Source organism: Lepidochelys olivacea, assembly GCF_965140295.1.
Source record: "Lepidochelys olivacea isolate rLepOli2 genome assembly, chromosome: 1".
NCBI classification, from domain to species: domain Eukaryota; kingdom Metazoa; phylum Chordata; order Testudines; family Cheloniidae; genus Lepidochelys; species Lepidochelys olivacea.
Window position 1 is genome coordinate 259,554,033 of NC_140411.1, and position 26,776 is coordinate 259,580,808.

General features: G+C 46.4%; 1 protein-coding gene across 3 annotated transcripts in view; it reads right to left on the reverse strand.

Moving 5' to 3' along the window:
- TMEM184B (transmembrane protein 184B) overlaps window positions 1-25,647 on the reverse strand; it is a 40,704-nt gene extending 15,057 nt beyond the window's left edge. For 2 of the 3 annotated variants that reach the window (XM_084642338.1, XM_084642336.1), the window contains exons 1-2: window positions 8,765-8,823; window positions 6,511-6,770 (exon numbers count right to left, since the gene is read on the reverse strand). In XM_084642338.1, the coding sequence (XP_084498464.1) occupies window positions 6,511-6,711 (201 nt within the window). In that variant the 5' untranslated portion in view covers window positions 6,712-6,770; window positions 8,765-8,823. Of the gene's footprint in view, window positions 1-6,510; window positions 6,771-8,764; window positions 8,824-25,424 lie in introns of those variants that run through there. The other variant, XM_084642337.1, reaches the window with a different exon arrangement.
- Between the last annotated feature and the right edge of the window lie 1,129 nt (window positions 25,648-26,776).

Genomic DNA, 26,776 nt, shown 5'->3' on the forward strand with positions numbered 1-26,776 from the left:
GATGGCAGCGGGGGACCGAGAATGGAACACAGAACTCCTCACTGGAGCAGGTGATCTAACGCAGCCTTATGACGGCAGGAATAAAAAATTGTTTCTTTCTTATGGTCACTCGCAGTGGCCTGTGTGAAGTGAATTGGGGGCTGCAGTCCAGTTTCTAATGATATGGGATTAAATTCATTTTTATTATTTTTTGCTAATTACTACCAAGTGTGGCCTCATGTTCTCTTGTTCATACTTAATTCCCAGATAGCAGAATCTTGGGATGGACTATCTCCTTTCAGGCACTTAAGATTCCCAACCCTGCAACCTCCTCTTTTCCTCAACCATACAGAACTGAGCACATCAGGCTGTCACCATGTTTAAGGCCCTCTTTCCTCAGAGCAGTTTTATATACTTTCCCATGACTTTTTCCATGAAAGAACCCCAGAAAATTCATTCATATATGTTTTAAGTAGATGGATAAGCCCCAAACCCCACTGCCTGCTGGCAAGAGTCATACTACTGCTTTAACAGTAAAGCCATAAAATGCCAGCCTCCTGCCCTCCTACCAGAGCAGTACATCTCACAGCTCTGAAATTGGACTCTCTTCTGAGCAATAAAGTCAAAAAACGTGTGCAGCCCGATAACCAATAGAACTGCAAATTTTCTACTCACCCAGGAACATGGGCTGAGACAACTATGATGTCACAATCCTACCCACTCCCTCCAAAAATCAGGGCGCTCATTAATCATCTCAAAATTAAACTGTCATACCCTTAAAAAATTTCTTCCCCAGAATATCCATCTTCTAACAACAAAGTTCACCTTTACCAAAAAATACACACCGGGAACACTGAATTTGTCAACTTGAAATATACAATCAACCTTCCTTAATGGCCAGGACAATTAAAGGACTCCAGGCAAAAGCCTGCATAAAGAAAGAGGCCTGACAGCAAGTCCTGATGGTCAGCGGACACAGGTTTGGTTGAACCAGCAGGGAACATGTTCTCCAGAGGCAAAGTCTTTTACATGTAGTTTTAATTTACACAACAAAAAACAGAAAACACAACCAACCGGCGTGATTTTTAATTCTTACAATCCAGTTACACTCCTTCAAATTCCTCTCCTCCCATTCCATATCTCACCCTCTCCAATGTGGCTCCCACCCCTTGCACTCAACTGAAACTGATCTCACCAAAGTTTTTAATGACCTCTTCCTAGCCAAAGCTCAAAATGCATCCTCATTCTCCTTGACCTGTCAGGCACCTTCAACACAGTCAACCACACTCTTCTTGAAATCATGTCCCTTCCTTGGCCCCCGTGACTGTCCTCTCCTGGTTCTCATCCTACCTCTCTAATTGTTCCTTCAGTGTCTCCTCCTCATCCCTCCTTCCAGCTTTCTGTAAGGGTTCCACAGGACTTTGTCCTTGTTCCCATCTCTTCTCCCTTTATACCTTGTCTATAAGCAATCTCAACCAGAAACTCAAACTGAACTACCACTTTCATGCAGCTGATTCATAGATCTACCTCTCTACTCCAGACCTGTCTCCTTCTGTCCAATCAAAAATCTCAGCCTCTCTCTCTGACCTCTCCTCATGGATGACTAGCTGCCAGTTCAAACTCAACAGGGCTAAAAGAGAGTTTTTCATCTTCACCCCCAATCCCTCCTTGCTACCTCCTTTTTGGATGATTGCAGACACCACTACCATGCTGCCCATAACTTGGGTGTCTGTCATCTTTGACTCAGACCAACACCCTCACATCCAGGCTATTTCTAAATCATGCAGATTCTTTCTGCATAACATCTCAGATACGGCCTTTCCTATCTGTCCACATGGCTAAAACTCCTCCACGTTCTCATCACCTCATATCTCAATTACCGCAACACCCTTTTCTCTGGCCTTGACAAATGTAATCTTCCCCATTCATCATGCTGCTGCAAAGATCATTTTCCTAGCTCGTCACTTGGACCACGTCACCTGTCTCCTTGAATCCCTTCCCTGGCTCCCTCTTTTCTACCATATCAAACCATATGCAATTTGCATTCACTTTTGAGGCTCATTTATGACCTAACCCCACCCCACCTATCATCTTTCATTCAGTATCAAAAGGTAAGCTCTCACCTCCAGCCCCCACTTGTTAAATTCTGAAACAAGCACCTTCGTGGCTCTGTGCCTCTCACACTTGGCAGAAGCTGGCCATGAACATTCACAAAGCTACCTTGTTATCCACCTTCAAATCCTTCCTCAAAACTCTCCTCTGCTATGACACCTATCAAATACTTGATGGTGAGGAAGCTGGTGTGCTAAAACCACTGCCTGTCATACTGACCAACATTGTCTCATTGTTTCTTGTACTCCCGTCTCTCATCTTATACTTAGATTGTCAGCTCCTTGGGGCAAGGACCATCTCTTTGTTTGCACAGCACCTGGCACAATGGGGTCCTGGTCCAGGGCTGGGGCTCCTAGGCGCTATGATAATACAAATGATACATAATACCTACCCACCCCCAGGGATACTGAGTGTCACAGTTCAAGTGACTCCAGGTTTCCCTCTCAAAGTTACAGGGATGTCCCTAGAGCCTTTCACTGTGTGCACAATCACAAGACCACATCAGGCAGGGAATGCCATATGGCAGACCAATGACACATTTAATCCAGTCCCCTGCCTCTCACATTTAGCAACACTGGATTCTGAAGAGCAGCAATTCTCAAACTGGGGGTCCCTGAGGATACCCCAGGGGGTCTGCAGGCCTCACTGATCAACTCTTTCCCCTCCCTCCACTCCTCCCGCTCCCTCCCAGTGCCTCCTGCATGCTAAAAGTCCGGTGGCACAGCGGGGCTAAGGCAGGCTCCCTACCTGCCCCAGCTCCGTGACATTCCCAGAAACGGCTGGCACATCCCTGTGGGGCAAGGGGTCTTCGCACACTGCCCCTGCCCCAAGTGCCAACTGTGCAGCTCCCATTGGCCACGAACTGCTGCCAATGGGAGCTGCGGGGATGGTACCTGCGGGCAGGGGCAACGCGCGGAGACTCCTTGATCTGCTGCCCACCTAGGAGCCTCTGTCAGAGAGATGTCCTGGTGGGTTTCGGGAGTTGCCCGAGGTAAGCGCCACCTGGCTGGAGCCCACACTCATCACCACCTCCTGCACCCCAACCCCCTGCCCCAGCCCAGAGCCCACACCCAAACTCCCACCCAGAGCCTGCACCCCAACTCTCTCCCACAGCCCACCCCCAAATTCCTTCCCAGAGACTGCACCCGCTCCTGTACCCCAACCCTCTGCCCCAGCCTGGTGAAAGTGAATGAGAGTGGGGGAGAGTGAGACACAGAAGAAGGGGGGGATGGAGTGAGAGGGGATGGGGCCCCAAAGAAGGGCTGGGGCCTCAGGGAAGGGGGCATGGCAAGGGCTGAGTGAGGGCGAGGGGTGGCGCGCTGGGGATCCTCAAATTTTTTTTAATCCAAATAGGGTTCCTCAGGTTGCTAAAAAGTTTGAGAACCGCTGTGGTAGAGAACAGCAGAAAACCCTAGCTGTGCAACGCTATACCAGGGAGAAGAATTTTTCCCTACTCCCAGCAGGTGATCAATGCGCACCCTGAAGCAGGAGGATGATAGCACTTATTGTTCCCTAAGCTAGTGGCACTACAGGTCTTACTCTTATTCATCAGTGACTAATCTCTTTTCAAACCCCCCTAGACTATTTGCCTCTGCAATACACTGTCATTTTCCAACTCCTACTCAGCTCTCTGGAATCCAACAAGACAGAGGTACGGAACACAGGTTGATACATTTCAGGGCATGTATTTCCCACTGTGTTACAGTCCACATGATGATTACATTAGAGAAGAGGATGTTGGATTGGACTTGTGCTGACACCCAGAGAATACTGAATGAGATAGGGTGGCCAGGCGTTGCCCCAGAAAGAAAAGGAGAAAAAGCAAAACAAACATTTCCTGCTACTCCTTTCCGTAGCAGAATTCAGCTAGTGGAATTCACTGGCACGGAAGGTCATCAAGGCAGGTACTGTAGGCTGGATGATTTAAAACAATAAATAGCTGATCATTTAATGAACTAACAGCTGACATAACTATAAAATGGCCAGCTAAGAATAGAGAGTAATTAAGCCTCATAAATCATGGCACAATCTCATCACCTACATACCCTGCCCTGTGATGGGATGTGCACCCCACACTGGCCCTGCAAAAGAGCTGAGTTGGACCCAACCAGCTAATTAGGCATCAAAGGAGGGGGGAGCGTTAGGCTGGAGGCAGCTAATTAGAGAGAAGCTCACCTGTGAGAGGCAGGCAGCGTTCTTCCAAAAGACAGGAAAATGGAGACAGAAAGAGTAGTAGGCTACATCACTTTCTGGGAGATGTGTTTGAGTAGCTGCAGAGTTGCCTACAATTACTCCCTGGGAGGAGAAAGTGAAGAGACTGCCAAACCCAGAGGAGTGGGGAGGGCAAGGAGGTAAAGAAGTAGCTCAGGGAATGGACCTTGGCTGCTGGGTAGAGGGTCCCTGAGCAGGAACCTGGAGTAGAGAGTGGGCTGGGGTTTCCTGCCAGCCACTGCAGTAGTGGTACTGTGAGGCAGTGAAGCAGAAGACTGCCTAAGCCTGCTGGAAAGCAGGAACCTTGATGCACTCCACTTGTAGAGGGGAAACCACAATCGTGACCTGACTGGAGGGCTGAGTCAGGAAGAGGACAGCTGTGGCTCCTGGGAGCGAGAGAGGAGCTGAAGAGGAGAAATGGATGGGGGTGTAACAGCTGGAAGGGCCTGACTGAGCTAATCTCCAGAAATTCCAGGAGGTGACAGTATCCAGTGGTGAGCAGAGCCCACTATCACATGCCCCCACCTCCACTTGCAGCACTACTCAAAAGGCCAAGTGTATTCTTGAGGGGGAGGTGGGTGTTCACATGCCTCTGAAAGAACAGGTGTGATGGATTTGGAGCAGCTCTGTAATAACTTACGAAGACCATATGGTGGTCTGGTAATTGGGGTGTTTTCTGTGTGATTATATTGGTTTAACACAATAGAGGCTGTCAGAAAAACAGGCAGGAAGGAAAACAGCAGCTTGGGATAAGCCACCTCTCTGCAAACACTTAAATTGTTAAGGGACAATGGCAGACTACTTGCTTTGACGATTTTGGCTCCTCTCCAGGTAGCCATATAAAACAGGCCTTTTCCTCTCCTGATTCAAGCCAGCAAAACACAGAAGATTGATAGGACTCTAGCAGGTTTAAAAAGGAACACTCGAGAGGGCAGGATTTTGTCCGGCGTCTTAGTCTGTTTCTTCTGAAAAACTGTTGTAGGTGTCTGAAGAAGTGTGGTTTGCAGGAGGTGGCAGGCCAGTAGGTAAGAGATGCATGAAGACTGTTTAAATCCTTGTTCTCTAAATTCCTTTTTCTGTTAAACTAAACAATACCTTCACTTTAAGAAGCTGACTGGTCACAGACTCTCCAAGTGAAGAACTGCAGGTGCCAGAACTCCATCAGACCTCCTAGGCAATAATGGTAAGGAGAACCTTTGGCCTAAGAGTAGGAGAGTTGCAGAATTCCTCTCCGGAACGGGTAAGGCATGAAGGGGTGCACTCAGAGACCAGAAGGGGGACAGATTTGCAGCTATCCCAGTAACTGTGACAACAGGTATTAGCTGCTGCCAAAGGCAGGATACCAGACTGACTGAGCTAATGGCCTTACCTGATCCCGCTATCCCCTTGTGCCTCTGCTAATGAGAGCCAGGCAGAAAGGTGCTTGATCCTTTATAATGCCCTCCCTCTCCTCACCTGCCAGTACCCTGGGGCTCCTTGCTAGGCAAAGTTTGATTATTACAAGCCTGAAGACAAAGGGAAAGATGTGACATTGTGTAAGCAGCTAGCTGGCCACTACAATCTTAGGCACAGAATGGTGCCATCTGCACCAAGCCTCAGACTCACATGTTTCTCTTCCCCAAACACACACAAACACTGCTCCTCTCCAGGGAGGTGGAGTTCTGTTTCTCCTGATGCTTCCTCCCTATATATTCGCCTACTCTCAGGGAACAGAGCTGATCATTAAGCAACAAGGAGTAAACCTCTCCACAACTCATACTGCCCTTCTACCAAACCCCTGGATCCACCTGAAGCAAAAGAACCCCTCAAACATTCCCTTGGTACAGTTTTGTGCAGTACTGAGCACAGCTCCCTTTATTGAGTTATAGGTGGTGAATAACTTGCTAGGGTGACCAGACAACAAGTGTGAAAAGTTAGGGGTGGAGGGTAATAGGAGCCTATATAAGAAAAAGACCCTAAAAATCAGGACTGTCCCTACAGAATTGGGACATCTGGTCACCCTACCCCTCTCCAAGATGCAAAATTAGCTCACACTGCAACTCCTCAAAGTGGAGGGGTGAGAGTCATAAGCTGAGCCAGTGACAACAGCAGGAATGATTCTAACAAACCCGCACAGCTGGCAGAGACACCCCTCACACCATGTGTATTCACCCAGTTTGGGGGAGGGGGGTAGACGGTTACAGGGATCAAACACCAAGAGATTCTTACCTGATGGCAGGTGATGAGCAAAGCTGTCCACACAAAGAAACCTGAGATGGCCTGAGCAGCAGTGGTCATTAGGAATATCGGCTGCTCCATAGCCGTGGGGCTGCCATCATCAGACATCCAGGAGAAGTTTGGGGCTGCAACTGGGGTGGTGGCAGTGGAACCCAGCTCGGGCGCTGACATGACTCCAGTCACCACTATCATTGTGCCTTTTGGGAAGCGGTTCCACCTGGGTTAATACAGAGCCGCCTCCAAGCTGAGCCCTGTCAAACCCAAAGGGGAGATACAAAAAGGCAGATTAATCTCAACCAAATGGATGCAAAGGTAAGAACATTCTGCATTTATACCATGCCTTTCACGTGGGATTTTAGAATGCTGTCCAAATAGAACTCGGTTAAGCATTCATAGCACCCTGTGAGCTGGTTAGGTAAGGACACAAGGATCACTCTCACCCACCTGTGAAACACAGCCACCTCTAAGGTGAAACCCAGCAGTTATTTAACAGCACAACACCACCACCCTCCTCCTACAAAGCAGCTTAGGCAGGAAGTGAAGAATACTGCATCCATCGGGCACTACAGAGGAATTCAGGTAGGCAGAATTTAAATTACCCAGGTTGGAATGTGGCCTGGACACCCCAGTTTAACACCCACCCTTTAGAGAGGTGTCTGAGTCCTTTTACAGGGAATGGCCAGAGCCTTAGATTTACATCTGAAACACCACCACAAGCAGCCCAATATGTAGTAATGCAGAGGGGAACTTGTTCAGCACCAGCTCCAAAGGCAAGTGTCCTTTATTAATTACCAACACCACTTGGGGTGTGTGTACACATGCCAAATGCACATACTCCTAGGGTCACATTGCTAAGGCCACACTGCTTCCAAATCAGAGACTTGCATGTGTGACCAATAATGTTCCTGATGTAACCTATGGCAATAATTCTACCTGCTTTCTTCCCACTTTGCAAGGAGAAGGAAAACAAGGTAAGTTGGGGGAACTTTTAATTAGTTTATTCATGAATATAGGTCACCAACATTTGCAGGAACTTTAATTTATTAATCTCTCTAATGAAATGCACCGACCACTGGCTGAGAAGAAAATGTAGTACATGGATCTGCAGAAGGGCTAGAATTTTTTCCCCCCCCCCTTCTTCCGGTTGCTGCACTTTTTCTGACACATTCCCCTTCTGGGCTGAAATTTTCTATGCTTCGTCTCTGCCCAAGGATGTTTTTTTTTTTTTTTAAAAGGGAAAAACAGTTCAGCTATTTTTGAGCATGAGAACATACTTTTCCCATTTATTAAAAAAAGAAATTCTTATTACTTGTTCAAACAACCCTGCAGGAAAAAATGGCCAAAGGTTTGAACACAAACTTGAATGGAAGCTGTCCTCATTAAGCAGCAGGGCCGTTGCTGATTCTGGAGGAAACTGGTTTCGATTTGACAGTGTTCTAAGCCTTTGATAAGCCCATATGAAGACAAGCAATAAATATTTCTACAAAGCTCATAAGGTGCCTATCTAGAAAGGGTTCACAGCAGATGGTTAACTCTGTGAAAAGTCCCATCAGCCATGATATTGCAAATCTGGAGGGACAGAAGGGGCAAGTACTTCTGCAGATGTGAAGGGGTTGAACGAGGGCTCCTGCACACCAGTGCAGTCTACGCTAGGAAACTTGTACCAAAAAACTCCTACCCTAGTTAACACTGATGCAGCTGCACCAGCATTAGCAACACTGGGAATCCTAGTACAGATAAGGTTTTAATCCCCCTCCCCCCCAGCCTTTTAAAAGCCCCATGTCTCCTGCAGGGATCAAGTTTAACCATAATGGTACTAAAAACCATATTGGCAGCCTTAACCACATCCATGCTAGGGATTCCAACATTGCGGCTAACACAAGCTCAGCTGTGTCAGCATTAGCAGTGTGGAAGTTCAGACATTCACCTAGTGTAAAAGGACAACTGCAAAATGAACTAGGACCACAATAAGAACTGCTGCCACCCCTACAGACCTTAAGCCATGCAAGTGTTGAGGGAGGGTCTGTGGACCTCATAAGTTGTGAAGTAGGGATCCTTGTTCCAATGCACCTCATGGGCTCTGCAGATGAGGAAGATGCTAAGCACCCTTCCAACCTACAGCACTCCTAAAGGGCATGGGACTGGCTCTCCATTGTGGACCTTGAGGCATGCAGGAATGGGGGCAGGGGTTTCTATTATCTTACCAAACACAGAACCATTCTGTGATCTGCAACACACTACTTACAATTTTTTGCAAGCCAGCAGAAGTTCAAAGGCCTGGAAAGTGAAAATTCTCCTTTTGATTTCTCTTCCCCCCCCCCCCAGCCCGCCCTTCTGTAAGGGGGGAGGGAACGGAGTGTTTTCCTCAAATTTCCTATTATAACAGAATATAAAGGTTGTATAGTTAAGCACTCAAAAGTCAGGAAAATGCTCCAGTTGAGGCTGTATGTGCAATCTTAATACTGCCCCCTTGTGATTATACATTACAGCACAGTCTAATTATGATTAGCTACTATTTTTCAAATTGCATTTTGTAATCCTTTTTTCCCTACAGCTTTAAACACATGTAACATTTTGGAGTAGTATGTTCTACTGTGTAGACTAGAGTCCAGGAAAGTCATTTATATGAAAAGTGTGCAGTAAGTTTGAGAACTGACTACAGATTAAGAAATAGTACAATGTTGATTGCACATGTAGGTCCCAAATTTGCAGGTAAATTAGCTTCACAGCTAACTTTATCTCTACTGAAATGCACCAAAGGCAGGCTGTGCTGCTGGTTGAGAAGAAAACATAGCGTATGGATCTTGAAAAATTAACAGAATACATAATTTAGAGGGAAGAAGTTTATCCTGTCTAACTTAGTAAAGGTATAGAGGATTGTTACAATGACATTAGCATGAATAGAAAAGAATGAGAAAACCACTATCAGTCTGACGCACATATTTGCTTGTAGCAAAAATTGATTACATTGTGTTTGAGAAGTAGGAGGTGATCATGTAATTCAAGACTTAATTGTAATGTATACATGAGGGGGCAATCTTAACTTTGGAACTACTTCCAAAGTCTGCTCACTCTTCTGCTCTTCTCTGCCCATCCTTCTGTAACTCTCAATCACTCTGGGGTGAAGGGGGGCAGATCTGCTCTTGTATATTCTGGTCCACCTATCAGGAATTCTCCCCCATTTCCTGCCTCCGAGTCACTTCCCCTCTTTAAATCTCACCATAAAATCTTCTCTGTTTTCAATTCACAGCTACACTCTCCCTGGAAAGTGTCTTTGCAATACAATGCATGATGAACACTATAGAAAAATATGTACATTTCCTGGTGAATGGAAAATCCAATTTCTTTAACAAGAATTCATCTAGGTGGATGTGTGGGCCTCAGTCTAACAGGGATGTAATCTATAATTCCTAACCCTCATACAGGATTCTTCAGACAACTGCTCTGAGACTCACTGCCACGTAACTATCTAGGAAATCTCTCAAGCAGCACAAGGGAGGGGGGGAAGGAGTAGGATGTTCTCTCCTGGACACCATTGCCCTCTACCCACTAATGTATTCTTTACAATGGGATAGGAACCATTTCACTTCTCAGGCACTGGTTTAGATACAAACCAAATTGGTAGTGCCTGAAGTTATCATCTAACATCTACATGAAGTCAGTTTGGGAATATCTGGCTATGCCTTCACTAAAGGAAAAGTGGGTTTGCATCAATCTCACTGTAAAATCCTACTGGAAACAACGCAGTGTAGTTTTACCTGCATGCAGCTAACAAAGGTAAATCCCAGGGTGTGCGTGTGTGTGTGTGTGTAAATATAGGGGTAGAAGGGATCTTGAGAAGTGATCAAATCCAGCCCCCTGTGCTGAGGTAGAACCAAGTAAACCTAGACCATCCCTGTCAGATGTGTGTCCAACCTGTTCTTAAAAACCTCTAGTAATAGCAATTCCACAACCTCCCTTGGAAGCACGTTCCAAAGCTTACCTGCCTTTATAATCAAAGTTTTTCCTAATATCTAACCAATTTAAAGCAAGAAAGCTTTAAGTCCATTAATTCTTGTCCTGCCCTCAGTAGACATGGAAAACTATTGATCCCTGGGGTCTTTATGATATCCCTTAACATAGTTGAAGACTCATCAGGTCCCCCCGCCTCAGTCTTCTTTTCTCAAGACTAAACATGCCCAGGGTTTTTGTTTTTTTAATAGGTCTTTTTTTAATACCTTTTATCATTTTTGTTGCTCAAGGGTTGACTTTGACTGACTACACGGAGGTAAAACTACCTGTTCCCATCTACACTAGGATTTTACATCAGGATAACATGTCAGGGCTTAGGAACATATACGCTTTGCTACTGTCAATCCCACACCATTTCTGGAAACAAGGGGGGCCTTCACTCTAACACCATTAAACCAGCATCTTTCACCAAATGCAAGTTTAGAATTCAAAACAGTTAACTAAAAGGGGCATTCATTACACAAAGCGCACTTCTAGTGCAGCAGCCTAGCAAAACAAGTGCAACAGGAAGGAGGAATCTGAGCTCAGACACACGTCACCCAGCAGACTTCCTCAAGCCAACCAGGCATTCACAGGGTCCTGCAGAACTTAACTCTGTCCTTGTAAGTATCTATGTCCCATTTGCCCTGCTCTGAACTGGACACAGTTTGTACCAAGAGTAGCTGTATTCTGATCACCATGGAGAGCTAACTTTGCCCCTGAAGTAATTAGAAAAAAGGGAACAGGGAATTATATGTGGTTCTTTGCCAACTGCAAATGCAATCTGTGTTTTTAAAATAGATAGTCTCAGCTGAGGTTAAAGCACTTCCCCCTCAAGGAGCGATATTCAAAGCTAGGCTGAAAAGGGAATGCATTAGCTAAGCCTCCTTCCAGCAAGCGAAACTTGATCTAACAAGATACTCCCACCCCATCAATATTATTATCCTGGAAACTCTATATGGGATTCCTTGTGGGTCAAATTCCACATTTCAATCTTGCCCATATTATAAATTTGGGCATGTCTGAGTATACACACAAACACCTGTGGTGATGTTGAGGGGACAAACAGAACCTCTCATGCACTTGTCTCACCTGTCCTCTGCCCACTAATCCATCTCCACAGCATTCCAAACTTCTAAGCAGCTTCAAACCACGCATCACATTTAATTTTTGTTTAAATTCACCTGCCACAAAAAATGTTTCCTTCCCTCTCTCCTTCCCGCCCCAGCTAGTGGGATTTCTCCCTAAAATTACCCTGGTCAGTGGCCCAGGAGAGACCATACTCAGTCCAAGGTCTGAATTCTTGCAATTAACCTAAAACTGAGAACTTTATACCACTGGAAAAGGGTGCTTTACAGCTTCCCAATGGGGAGAGTGGATTGAGTTACATCAGGGTGATTTAAATCACTGATTTAAAAATTATCAAGTGGAAAGCCTTGATTAAAACTGATGATTTAAGTCAACTTTTCCATTTGTACTTCAGTTACCTTAAAAGGTGCATTCTCATTAGTTGATATAACCGTTAAAACATGTTGATTTATAGTCAAATACACCTTTTATTTGAGAATTGATACACCTTTCTGCTAGGAGGGTACATTAAAGATATACATTTGAGCAATTTTATAGCTTAATATTTTCAGATTCTTATTAATTGCACATTTTAGTATGTTAGAAAATGGTGAATGATACATTGCTTATTTACTAGATCATTTTTGCTCGTGATTTGTGTCAAGCTGCATTAGGATGGTAGCTAGAATTTAATTAAACACACAACAGCATACATTTATTTTTATTAAACAAAACGAGCTCTTAATACATAACATGACCTACTGTGCCAAATTTATAAAGCTTGATCTCAAAAGTTAGTTGCATCCCTTCCCCGATTCTTTCTTTATACAGAAAAACAGCCTTTAACTCAGTTTTTGATAAAGCCTTATGGATTTAGCATTTTTAAAATTTAAATGTTTCAAGAGAGTACGTTTAGCCTTAATGTATTTTATATTATATTCAGATTTCATTTCAAACAGATTTAAAAAAATTTTTTTTTAATCTACCCTGCCAATGGGTCACACAATCCACTTTTACCTCTGGATGATCCTCAGAATTTGGAATTTAAAAAGATTATTTTTATATAAATAATTAACTTCTAAAAATTACCTAAGAGGTATTTTTATTTTCATTATAGTAGTTGCCTAGAGTTGCCCACGGGTATCAGGGCCTCATTGTGCTAAGTCCTGTACAAATACAGAGTAAATGACAGTCTTTGTCCCAAACAGCTTACACTTTAAAAAGACAAGACATAATCAGTGGATCAGACAAATGAGCAGACCGGAAGGAGGGAGGAAAACATAACAAGAGGAGGTTTTAGTACAAACTAGCTGTGTGTACATTTCATAGGCGGAGGCCTTGTCTACATGGCAAGTTCCTGTATTGCTAGCCAAGGTGTGAATCTATAATATACCTGCTTGCCACGCAGTAACGGCTGGGACTTTCACTGTGCAGTGTCAGTGTCCACATGGGATGTTTACTGCAAGGCAAGCTGGTACACTGTAGATTCACCCTCATAGACTTCAAGGTCAGGAGGGACCATTATGATCATATTGTCTGACCTCTTCCATGTTACAGGCCACAAAACCTCGCCCTCCCACTCCTGTAATAGATCTAGGCTGACCAGATGTTCCCTGTAGACAAGCCCAGAGTCAGCCAAATAGATAGCAGCAATCAAAGGAAATCAAGAGTTTTAAACTTTACTAGTTTTAATTTTTCTCCCTCTGAGACCTGTACAACTGGACTCACAACAAAAGCACCTGGCTTTACAAGTGGTGAGATACAAGACAGTCTCAATAATATTACTTAAAACTCTCTAAAATAGTGTCAGTTAAATATATGGTCTATGCAGACTACTTGATCGCATGGTATAAAAGTTTGATTGGGATGACCCATGTAACTCAGTCATTGATTCACCACTCACAAGAAATAAAGCCATTCGAACCTCAGGCCAATAAGAGTCATACCACATCATCTATTACACATACTTTGGAATTCACAGGTGTCCGAAAATTCAACACACACACACACTGAACTCCACCCAAGCATATGTACTTAAATACATAACTTGCATAAACATATAAGAATTCTGTGGTTCCAAACTGCTTAACAAATAGATGTCCAAATGTGGCTTTTTACATTGTTAGCACTCTGGGAGACTGAACAGTCTGAATTCTCATGAGATTCTGTCCATTCATCATTTCCTTTCTAAACAGCTATCAGTACATGCAGTAAAACAAAAGACAGAAAATACATGGTTGGAACATGAGCATTTTTTCTGTAAGGGTGAGATGAATGAGCAAAACATTAACCTTAGCAGAGAGAACATACAACTGTTCAGTCCTCTAAATGCCAGACTTCAGGTAGGTTTCAGAGTAACAGCCGTGTTAGTCTGTATTCGCAAAAAGAAAAGGAGTACTTGTGGCACCTTAGAGACTAACCAATTTATTTGAGCATGAGCTTTCGTGAGCTACAGCTCACTTCATCGGATGCATGCCGTGGAAACTGCAGCAGACTTTATTTATACACAGAGAATATGAAAAAATACCTTCTCCCACCCCACTGTCCTGCTGGTAATAGCTTATCTAAAGTGATCATCAGGTGGGCCATTTCCAGCACAAATCCAGGTTTTCTCACCCTCCACCCCCCCACACAAATTCACTCTCCTGCTGGTGATAGCCCATCCAAAGTGACAACTCTTTACACAATGTGCATGATAATAAAGTTGGGCCATTTCCTGCACAAATCCAGGTTCTCTCACCCCCTCACCCCCCTCCCAAAAACCACACACACAAACTCACTATCCTGCTGGTAATAGCTCATCCAAAGTGACCATTCTCCCTACAATGTGCATAATTAAGGTTTCAGAGTAGCAGCCGTGTTAGTCTGTATTCGCAAAAAGAAAAGGAGGACTTGTGGCACCTTAGAGACTAACCAATTTATTAGAGCATAAGCTTTCGTGAGCTACAGCTCACTTCCTCAGATGCATCTGAGGAAGTGAGCTGTAGCTCACGAAAGCTTATGCTCTAATAAATTGGTTAGTCTCTAAGGTGCCACAAGTCCTCCTTTTCTTTTTGCATAATTAAGGTGGGTCATTTCCAGCACAAATCCAGGTTTTCTCACATCCCCCCCACCCCCATACACACACAAACTCACTCTCCTGCTGGTAATAGCTCATCCAAACTGACCACTCTCCAAGTTTAAATCCAAGTTAAACCAGAACATCGGGGGGGGGGGGGGTAGGAAAAAACAAGAGGAAATAGGCTACCTTGCATAATGACTTAGCCACTCCCAGTCTCTATTTAAGCCTAAATTAATAGTATCCAATTTGCAAATGAATTCCAATTCAGCAGTTTCTCGCTGGAGTCTGGATTTGAAGTTTTTTTGTTTTAAGATAGCGACCTTCATGTCTGTGATTGCGTGACCAGAGAGATTGAAGTGTTCTCCGACTGGTTTATGAATGTTATAATTCTTGACATCTGATTTGTGTCCATTTATTCTTTTACGTAGAGACTGTCCAGTTTGACCAATGTACATGGCAGAGGGGCATTGCTGGCACATGATGGCATATATCACATTGGTGGATGTGCAGGTATACGAGCCTCTGATAGTGTGGCTGATGTTATTAGGCCCTGTGATGGTGTCCCCTGAATAGATATGTGGGCACAATTGGCAACGGGCTTTGTTGCAAGGATAAGTTCCTGGGTTAGTGGTTCTGTTGTGTGGTATGTGGTTGTTGGTGAGTATTTGCTTCAGGTTGCGGGGCTGTCTGTAGGCAAGGACTGGCCTGTCTCCCAAGATTTGTGAGAGACAGGTAGTGGCATTATTCCCGCTAAATGCACATTCACGGGATGTTCCCATGGCTATGCACATAAACCTAGTACATTGTACACAAACAATTTAATCTTCTACAAAGTGACAAGCAAATCCTACCTCCCTCCACCTAACACACTAAAGTCCCCCCCCCCCATTTGCCTACCCTATTGGTCGTACCTCAATTACTCTTTCTGCTATTAATCTCCCCCCACTTCTTACTAATCAAATACACAGTCATCCTGAAAAAGAGCTCCCACTACTCCCACCTCAGAAACTCAGGATCGACAATAAATCCCTTTTACCCGAAGCCACGCTCTCATCCTCCCACAGAGTTTTTTCTGCTCTATTAATTTCTGTTGTCTCTCTCCCTGCCTTTTTTTTTTTGGTGGACTGACCCACATTATAATAGGTCAGCATCCCACAACCAGTCCCCTTTTTGGAAGGAGACAGGAAACAAGAGAGGAGGAGGAGGAGGGGATATTCCCGCAGCCTTCCAGTCCCTGTTTTCAAACGCGATAAAAACCACATTTGTGTGGTTCGGATATCCCCCCAGCCCCAACCCACATATACACTCCAGTCCTGTCCTCTCCCCCCGACCCCCACAAGGAGACAACAAAGTGGAGGTTCCATGATAGCAGGTGGGAAGACTGAATTCAAGAGGGTGGTATTTGAAATGAGTATTTACAAAACATGACAGGAAGTTTCTGTTCAATTTTCCAAATTCTCACAAACAAAAGATGTGACAGGAACTTGTAATCCAGATTTCCTTTCACTTGTATCATATCCCCTTCCACCTTGCTCCCATTCATTTCTGAGAAGCAAGATGAAGGGACCGGGGAGAAGGTTGAATAAAATGGTCAACTGCATTTAAACAGGCTAGTGCACTATCAAAAGTGAAACCGTTCAGCAGCACGCAACTAGCGGCAGCCACACATCAAGTTGCACAAGGCAGTAACTTTTTCATACTAGACCAGGCGTTTACTCCAATTGCCACACAGGATCTGCCATATGAGATCCAGCCATCATTTTATCAAACAGCTTCCGATGCCTCAGAACAAGCTGGACACCTCATTATGCACCTAGTCAACTGTGTAGTGATGTACATGGAGGAGAGCAGGGGCACGAACACCCCTTCTGACTTCTGTGGCATGAGATTCCCTGATGCAAAGATGCTCAGATACTATAGTGATATGCACTATAAACATACCTACAAATAAATTCAAATGCCCTTTTCTTAGCACACATAGCTTCAAACATTACTACTAACCATAAAATCATCTTGTTGTTTTTAATTCAGCATTTGAGGTGGTTGAGCTCTGTTGTCCTAAAGTCCTCAAGAGAAGAGTACATCCACTCGGTAATTCCCAGGAACACTGGGCTCCACCAATTTCTTCAGTCCTGTCCCCCCCTCCTCCGTCTCTCCCTCACTTGATCAAGAGCAATGAAAAAGATCAAATTGTATTATAATCCATGTAAGTTTCTAATAGCAGAATCAGGACTCACTGGGCTCTTAGACGGGGAGTTCTTTCCCCTTAGAGATGAACAAGGCTAGATGTGTCTGTGACACTTTAGCTATTTAAAAGATAAGCCAGTGGGCCGTCACTGTAGGAGGTCATCCTTTAAATACTTAAGTTCAGATGTTCAAAAACAGAACAACTCTTGAAGGCAGAAGCTATTCTCATATCTCAACAAGGAAAACAGAGAAAGACAGCACCAGTGGGCCAACCACAGCCAAACATTCAACAAAAAGTCCTAGGCCCAACCCCTCCTTCCCAGGGCTACTTGTGCTGTCTGAGTGGCTAGAAGCAATTTAATCTTTCCTGCCAGCCACAGCACGGGAGACTAGAGAGGTTGCAGATCTGTGAAAAAGTCAAAGATATTGTTTTTCAAGCTGACAGACACCAACAGATAGAGTAATATATTCCAAAGCAATTCTACATCCCCCACTATGCCAGACTTAAGTAATAATAATCCATTTGCTAGCCACAGAAACTATATGCTGGGACGGGGAGACATTTAAAAAAAAATTAAGTTCAACATTTTCAAACATGGGTGCCTGATCAGACCCCCCCCTTTGATGTATGCACCTAAACAGGAATTTAAGTGACTAACTTTAGGCAGTCAAATTTGAAAATTTCAGCCTAAAGTTATTGCCATTTGATAGTCTGAGCGAAAGTAGCAGGGCAGGTGGCCACATGTCTAAACAACCCTCACAATTAGCATTAACTTATACCCTTGTTGACAAAGGCAAACAGAGGCAACAAGGACTGGATAGGCCATGAAGTCAGAAACACCTGCCTCATCTGTCATAGGAAATGCTTCATCCAGAGCCATTTGAGGTGCACTGGCTGGAGGCAACTTGGGCGTAGCTTACAGATAAACAGACAACTGCCACTGTAGACTTTTGAGCAATCAACCCAGCAGCTTCAAACAGTGCTAATTTCAAGTTTTTAAAACCCCACAAGTGGAGCGGAGGGCATCAGTCCTTAAGAAGGAGAAGGGGCTGACCAACATCCTAAGGCTTTACTGCAACTCTAGACAACACACTGCAATTATTCATTCATTCCTAAACTGTGAAGACTGCCCTTTGCCACCAAATCCAGGTGGGGATGCTATAACAACAACATCCCTAGAAGGAGGGGAGTCTCTTTAGCTTGGAATCAGGAAGTCGAGACAATGACACCGTCACTCCGTGCTCTTGGTCACCTTCTGTTATTCAGCAGTTCCTGCTGGCTGATCATAGAAAGGTCATCTACTCCACCTTCCCCTTTCTCACCCCCACATGCTGAAGCAGGACCAAGTAAACCTAGACCATCCCTGACAGGTGTTTGTCTAACCTGTTCTTAAAAACCTCCAGTGATGAAGATTCCACAATCTCCCTTGGTAACCTCTTCCAATACTTACCTAACCTTACAGCTGGAAAGTTTTTCCTAATATTTAACCTACCTCTCCCTTATTGCCAGGGTGGATTGATTTAAATCACTAAGAGGCAAGCCTCAAGTTAAAATCAATTGTAATAAACTTTTCTATTTGTACTCATTTTCTAAGAAAGGTGCATTTTCATTGGTTGATATAACCATTAAAACTTGATGATTTACATTAAAGAGAGCCTTTTAACTAGATTTTGTAGATCTTTTTGCTATCTCAAAGGGGTAGCTAAATATAACTGTTTAAATAAACGTATAGCTTAATATTTTCAGATTCTTATTAATGGTACATTTTAGTATGTTAGAAAATAGTGAAAGATATATTGCTTATTTACTAGATAATTTTTGCTCATGATTTGTGTCAAGCTGCACTGGGAACATAACTGGAATTTAATTAAATATTATATGTTACAGTATTTGTTTTTTTATTAAATGAAACAACCTTAAATGTTTTAGCTACATACACTTCTCTTATGAAAAGATGTTCCACATTTACAAATAAATGATTTATTAAAGGAACACAGGGATTAACTGTAGTCCATGAATTAAACTGATTATTTCAGGTCATCATGGGAAAATTTTCATATATATCTAAGTGAAACTGACTGGAGTTTAAGTTCCTACTTGCCTATATCTCTTGAAAATGAGACAGTCTCCCGAATTACTTACGCTATCCTTCAAACTTTAAAAACTAACAGATCTCATTCCCTCCCGCCTCATTTTTATTCATTTTAAACAGGTCTACTTTTAAAACAGAAAAAATTATAATTTAAACAATAAAAAGATTGATTTTTATCCACTCTGATTAATATTAAGCCAACTGCTTCTAGTAATACCTTCTGTGGAAATGAAGAACAACTGATCCTGTCCTCTTTATAATAGATCTTAACATATTTGAAGACTTATCGAGTTCCCTGCCTCAGCCTTCTTTTCAAGACTAAATGTGCCCAGTTTTTTTAACCTTTCCTCACAGGTTAGGTTTTCTAAACCTTTTATCATTTTTGTTGCTCTCCTCTGGAGTCTCTGCAATTTGCTCACATCTTTCTTAAAGTGTGGCGCTCAGAACGGGACACAGTACTCCACTGAAGTCTCACCAGTGCCAAGCAGAGTGGGACAACTACCTCCCATGTCTTACATAGCACACTCCTGGTCCCTCAAATATTGCTGCTGTCACTGCTGAGTGACAGCCTTGAGTGTGTGTGGCGGGGGAGGAGACAGGGAGAAATAAAAATTCAACACCACCCATTGTGTGGCTTAAAGAACATTCGATGCTGCAGGCAGAATGTGTTAGTTATTCTCCCTTTCAAGTTTCCTGTAAATTATGCACCTCAGGGGTTAAAAAGGCATTGTCATGCCCAGCTGCAGTGAGGTTCTCAGAGACTTGTCTGCACAATGCATCATCCCTGGATACAGGTTGCTCCATTGCCTACTCAGCCACTTCACTTGCACTATAATAAAAAACATACAAACAAAAAAACCTAGTTGGTTTTTAAATAGTGAAAGACCTAGATATAACCAAGATCTTCTCCTTGAACCTCATCCCAACTGATACTGGAGGGTGTTATGAAACACTGCTTACTTTTCAGAAGTCCCACTATCATTGCTTAAACTGATTGAGTTCATGCTGCAATGACCTTCAGGGGGTGGAACATGCAGCATCTAGATATGGGCCTCAAACTCTCCCTCCCAATTTTTAGACTATAACTGGAAAAGCTTTACTAAGTGATGGTTTTTAGTCACAACTGCTGTTTTGTTTTAATGGCTATTTTAGCTAAATATTTTGTTTAACCTATGTTATGACTATAATCAGTTTCAGATTACTGTAACCAAGTCCCAAGTGCTTTGGCAGAACGCTGGTCTTCCAGCACAGGGCTCATGAGAGACGAGATGTAGCACCTAAAGTCAACACAAAAGGTAAAACCAATGGGTGGGCAAGACAGTAGAACACGACTCTCTAGAACACCCAGACCTTCAAGAGGCTGATATCAGAGTGCAGTCACTATAGCCCTCAAGAGGCAAAGAGGCTTTCGTTTCTAAACCTCCACGTACAATTACACACAGAAGCTTCGTTATAAGAGTAGTCAGTGGTGTTCATATGCACAAGCAAGCTTCTATAGCAGGAGTGGCCAAACTGTGGCTCCCAAGCCACATGTGACTCTTTTACTGTTAAAGTTCAGCTCACGGCGCTCCCCACATTCTCCACCCACCAGGTGGGGAGCGGGGGGTGAGCTTGGGACCTCTGCCTTGCAGTGGGGTGGTGAGGTAGGGGCTTCTGCCCTGCAGGCAGCGGGGGTCTCAGGGCTCCTGCCCCGCAGGGTGCACCTGCCAGGGCTCGGGGCTTCAGCACGAACAGGGCTGAAGCCCTGAGGCCCATCAGGTGCCTCCCACGGGGCTGAGGCTCCAAGCCCCAGCAATGCACCCTGGCTTTCGAACTTTTTAAGATCGTTGTATGCGGCTCGAAGGCTCAGTAAGTTTGGCCACCCCTATTCTATAGCACAGCAGCAAAGTACAATTACTCAGTGAGGGGATGCTATGTAATCCATGCTTGCACAGACCAAACTGAAGCCTCAGACAAGAGAAATAGGTAGTGCTTCATAGCCTCAGTGCTATGAAACATTCACAGAGCAGTCAGAAAGGAGGTGAAGGGCAGCGGGAGTGGAAAAGCAGCATTCACATTTCACTTTTTGAAAGGTCGTCTTCGTCATGCCACTTTTCCTGGTGGGGGTCGCGGCAACAGCATGGAGTTGGAAGGAACAGACCTCCCTTACGTCCGCAACAGGTTCCAGCTCCTCCTGGGGCACTCTCAGGCCAGCTGGGAGATATAATCCCTCTGGCGAGTCCTGGGTCAGCCTCGGGGCCTTCTCCCAGTGGGACGTGCCCAGTAGAGTTCCAAAAGAAGCCTCCTTGTCAGGTACCGGAGCCACCTCAGATGGCTCCTCTCACTCTGGAGGAGTATGGGCTCTACTCCAGGCTCTCCCGAACAGCCGAGCCCCTCACCCTGTCTCGGAGAATAAGCCCAGCCACTCTGTGGAGAAACCTCATTTCCACCATTTGTACCTGCAATCTCATTCTTTAAGTCATTACCCAAAGTTCATGACCACAGTTGAGGATGGGGACATAGACTGGCCTGTCAACAGAGAGCTTCGGCCAAGAGTTTCCACTTTACCACCACAGATCAGTACAGCGCCTGCATCATTGCTGCCACTGCAGCAATCCGCCAGTCAATCTCCCATTCCCGATCACTTGTGAACAAGACTCCTAGATTCCTGAACTCTTCCACTAAGGGCAGTTGCTCCCCACTCACCTGGAGAGAACAGTCCACTTTCTTCCGAGAGAGGACCAAGACCTCTGATTTGGAGGTACTGATTCTCACTCCAGCAGCTTCACACTCAGCAGTTAAATGTCCTAACTTTAAATGAAACAGATTCCTTAAAAAAAAAAAAAATCACAGGTAGGTGGGAAAAGGCCGATTGTCAGTGTGTCATTTTACCCCCCCTCCCACACACATACCTAACTGTTCCATGCAGCACATTCTCCAGTGCTCAGTCTAGTCTTAATGACTTAAAAGACATTTGAGAAGCAGCCACAGTAGATTCCTGCATACCTGACATGTGAGAATGCTTGTCTTACCTGACTTCAATATATAACCATTACAAGGATAGGGTTGTGGGTTATGGCACTGACCAGAGACTTGGGACACCTGAGTTTAATTCTCTGCTTTGCCACAGACTTCCTGTGTGATCCTGGTCAAGTCACTTAGGGCTTCTCTATACGAAGAATTAATGCGCAGCAAGCTGGGGTATAAATCTTCCTCACACTAGTCTGCTGTGCACCGTCAGTGTGGACCTTGCTGCCATGCACTAAAAGCTCTGGAATATGCTTTGCTCTACTCCACTTCGAAAAGTGCACAGGCAGAGGGTGGCTATGGCTAGAGGCGGCTCAGCCCTCCCCAATCAATCTCTGCATTGCCATTTTCTGACCCACCCAGGTTGGCAGACGAAGTCCCACATCTGGTGATGCCAGAGCCAGGAAGGGGGCAGAGTGGGATGGGGCAGTGGTTCTCAACTAGGGGTCCATGGCACCCTGGGGGGCTGTGAGCAGGGTTCAGGGGGCCCATCAAGCAGGGTCAGCATCAGACTCACTGGGGCCCAGGGCAGAAAGCCAAATCCTCACTGTATGGAGCTGAAGCCCTGGGCCCTGAGCCCTGTCACCTGGGGCTGAAGCTGAAGCCTGAGCAGCTTAGCTTCATGGGACTCCCTGTGGCATGGGTCCCCAAGCAATTTCCCTGTTTGCTATGCCCTAACGCCGGCCCTGGCTTTTATATGCAGAAAATCAGTTGTTGTGATGACACATGTGGGCCGTGGAGGTTTTATAGCATGCTGGGGGGGCCCTCAGAAAGAAAAAGGTTGAGAACCCTCAGGATGGAGCATTGCAAAGGGAGGGCCCTGCCTGTGGGCTGGACTGCCAGCGAGTTCAGCTCGATACCTCAATCCCAACAGGGGGTGCTGGCTCCTGGCTCTCAGCAGCACTTCCCTGGAAGGTTGAAGTTTCAAGAGTGCCATTTGCAGAAGGCTCTGACAGGCAGGGAGGCTCAGGAGCAGTGTCTGGATCAGACCAGGAGGAAGAGGAACTGTGGTGTCTGGGGAGCCGCGGCAGGTGAGCCGGAGAGACCTGTGCAATGGGATCCTGGGAGGGGGGGCAGGGTTCAAAGAAGAGGAATTGGGGGTTGGCGTGGAGTAGAGTCCCCTGTTGAGGACTGGAATGAGGTTTGCTGTGACAAGGCAAGAGTCCCACGGGAAGAGAGGAAATCTGAGGCCCCACATTCACCAGCAGGACCAGGGTGAAAGGGGCAAGGTGGGTGGGATATTGCTGGGGAGGGGTTCTGCCTGCATGCAAATTGCACGTCAAGTGACACTGTTAGGCTCTTTCAAACTTGCGAGCAGTGAGAGCCAATGGGTTGAAACGGGGAGCTGGACCCAGCCCTGTGGGACAGGAGCTGCCACTGTGGGTGAGTGCAGGCAGGCAGGAAGCCTCCACCAAAAAAATATTTTCACAAGCTGCCTATGGAAACTGGAGTAGATCAAAGCGCACTAGAGAACTTTTAGTGTTCAGCAGCAGGGTTCATACAGTCAGTCACTGCATGGCAGGCCAGCATGATGTAGATTTACATCCCAGCTTGCCGTGCACTAACTGTTCATGTAGACAAGCCCTTACCCTGCTGTACGTTAGTTCCCCATCTGTAAATGGGGATACTCACTCTCACCAGTCTTGTGTATTTAGACTGTATACTCTTCTGGGCAGGGACTCTCTCCCTTGCTATGTGTTTGTGCAGCTCCTAGCAGTGGGATCCTGAACTAAGCTGGTGCTAAATAGCAATAAAAATGCAAAATAAAATTCATTTCTCCTACCAGCAATTTCTGTCACTAGCAAGAGCTTTATGACTTCCTTTGAACTGCTGGGAATAGAAACAGACCTCTCTACTAAGAGGAATATGCAGGTAAAGAAAGGGGCCCATCTCCATATCCATCAGTGCAAATATAAACTATTTAAAATGAGGACATGAAATGAAAGAAGAATAAGCCCCCCAATCACAGAACTCAAAAGGCCACTGGTTTCAGACTAGCATAGCTAGTAAAGTGCTTTTCTAAATCAACAAAGAAGAACGGGGCGGAGAAAGGTAATTCCACTTCACAGAGGACTAGCATCTTGAAATTTGGTTTTATTCTGATTAGGAAACAAATATTTCAAAATTCTCTGCAAAAGGGAAAGAAATCCTGGCCCTGTAGTAGTCTGCGTGGCAGGCAGCTCCAGTGCCATAGACCCTGGAAAGCCCAGGCTCCCCACACTGCTAGGCAGGTTGCAGAATAGCTGGACAGGCCGACTGGCAGAAAATTTGGTGAAACTGAACCGTCTCCACAGTGTGTTTTGATTTTTCCAGCCAGCTCCACACACATCATTTTCATTGCTCCTCTCTTGAGTCCCCTCTATTTTTACTGTGTCCTTTTGTTAGTATTCCATATGATCACGTATATTGATTTATACCAGCACTACATTTTCAATGTTTTCCTTAGTTATCCCAGCTTGCCTTCTTCCCACACCTGTTTTGCTGCATGCAGACTAGAGGTTTTTATGGAGCTGTCCACAGTGCTCAGCTCCTTTTCCTGAGTTACAGTTAACACATGAGTTTTTCAAATTATTCCTTCCAAAGTACATCACCTTGCATCGGCCAGCACTGAATTTCATCTTACACAGGAACCGAAGTCCTAAGAACACAGTAGTGCTCCACTAGATTTGTTATGTTACACAGGCAAAACGAGTACCATTACCATAGGTCCATACTACTGTTTCTCTAACTGCATGCTATAGACCAGACAGCACACATACAATGCATTCTCCAATGTTTGTCACATTGTATATCACCCCCATATGCCACAAGCACACCTCACACTGTATAGTGTACACTACATAAGCTACATACATACACAGCCCCCTTATTGTTCTAAATACACACCTTCTAAATCTACAACTCATCATATAAACATACACGTGACTAATAATACAGTTTACATCCTGTTCCACAGACCCCTCCGCGTGGTCATGCCACACTGCCCCATGCCTCTAGACACAGCTCAGTGCAGTTCAGAACCAAGCTGTGCCACAGAGCACCGTGCTATGTAATTCAGTGTCACCCCGCACCACGCCATGGGTCACCCCACGGGCCAATCGCTGCCACTCAGGGCCAACCCGGTACCACACACACCGTGCCACCCAGCCCCTGAGCATCCAACACCACGTTTTGCAACTCAGCACCCTGCGCCACACCAACCACTACCACACTGTAGCCCCCAGCACCACTTCACACGTACTGTTCCGTACCATGCCACACCACGCCATCCTGCGCCACCCAGCACCATGCCAATCGGCGCTACACAGCACCACCCTGTACTACCCAGCAGCTTACCAGCCAGCACCCGATTGTGCCACGCAACACCACTCTACCCCGTGCCAATCAGCCCCGCTCTACACCCCCCAGCGCCCCGCCACAGCGTAGCGCCCAGCCCCGTGCTACCCGGTGCCCTATGGTGCCAGCCGGCGCCGCGTCCCGCCCGCAGCGCCCCGGCTCACCGTGCGGCGGGGCCGGGCTCTCTCCGGCGCCGCCGCGCCCCGCTCTGTCCCGCTCGCTGGCTCGCTCGGGCGGGGGGGAGGGAGGGAGGGGAGGGGCCCTCACGAGCCCATGCCGCGGCCGCGCGCCCCCGGTAGGTCCCCGGCTGCCCCTGGCGCTGCCCGGCGTCCGTGTCTGTGTCTGCGCCGCAGCCCGGGGGAAGGTGGGAACCGGGTCTCTCGGGGAGCCAACACGGCGCAAGCGCAGAGAGCGCGCGAGGCCCCGCCCAGCCCGGGGGGGGCGGAGCGAAAGGATGACCTAACCAGCGCGCTCTTAAAGGGGCAGCGCCTCCTTCCCCGCGCTCTCTTTCCCCTCTCCTCCCCACCCGGGGGCTCTTAAAGGGGCAGCGCCTTGTTCCCCTGCGCTTCCCCCCCCCCCCCCCCCACAGCCCCCCAGCTAGCGGCGCGAAGTGATGGGGCCCCCTGCCTTCCTGACAGAGGCGGGACGGGTTTGTGTTCACACGCCCAGGGCGAGTAAAGGAGGATCCCAAGGTTCGAGCCCGACCCCTGGGAGGCTGGGCCGGGCCGGGCCACCCCTGCCCTGCCCCCCCAGGGGAGCCTCACGCGGCTGCAGGTCGCGCTCCGAGCATCCCCCCCCCCGCCCAGCCCCGGCGCTGGGCCAGCCCGGGCTGCCCGCTCTCTCGCGCCAGAGAACCCGACCCCCTTGGCCCGCCCCGAGGCTTTCTTTGGTGCAGGACACGAGAGCGGGCAGCAAAGGAGGCCAAAGGGGTCATTTAAAAAAAAAAAAGAAGAAGAAAAAAAAAGAAAAATTTCACACAGCTTTTTAGGATTCTTTCCCCTCCCCTCTTCCCATTTTTCATAACCAGCTTCATGGTTTTTGCTCACGAAAGTTATTGTAATTGTAGGTGGGCTGGAGGGGGAAGAAGATGGGGCTGGGGGTAGAGGGGAGAGGAGGGGGAGGGAAAGAGGCCAAGGCCAAGAGCAGGGTGAGGAAGGGGGTAGGGAAGGAGAGGGGGTGCAGTGAGGGGGATGGGAGTGCGGGGGGTTGGGACAGGGAGGGATGCAGTGAGGGGGGTGCAGCTCCATTCCCAGCACTGGACGACAGGGATACACATACCTCCAACTCCTGGGTGCCAGCGATGGGGCGACAGGCCGCGGTTCACAGTGTGGCACAGGCCGCAGCTCGAGCCCAGGCCCCGCGAGGAGCATAGGGCCGGGCAGCAGCAGGAGATGCACCCCTCAATAGCTGCCTGCTGAGTGCTTGCCTGTGGCTCTAGTTCCTCCCCTGCCCTGGCCCAGCCCCTGGAAGCTGTGCCTGAGGGCAGGGCAGCATGCAGCCCCCCTGGCAGCTCCTA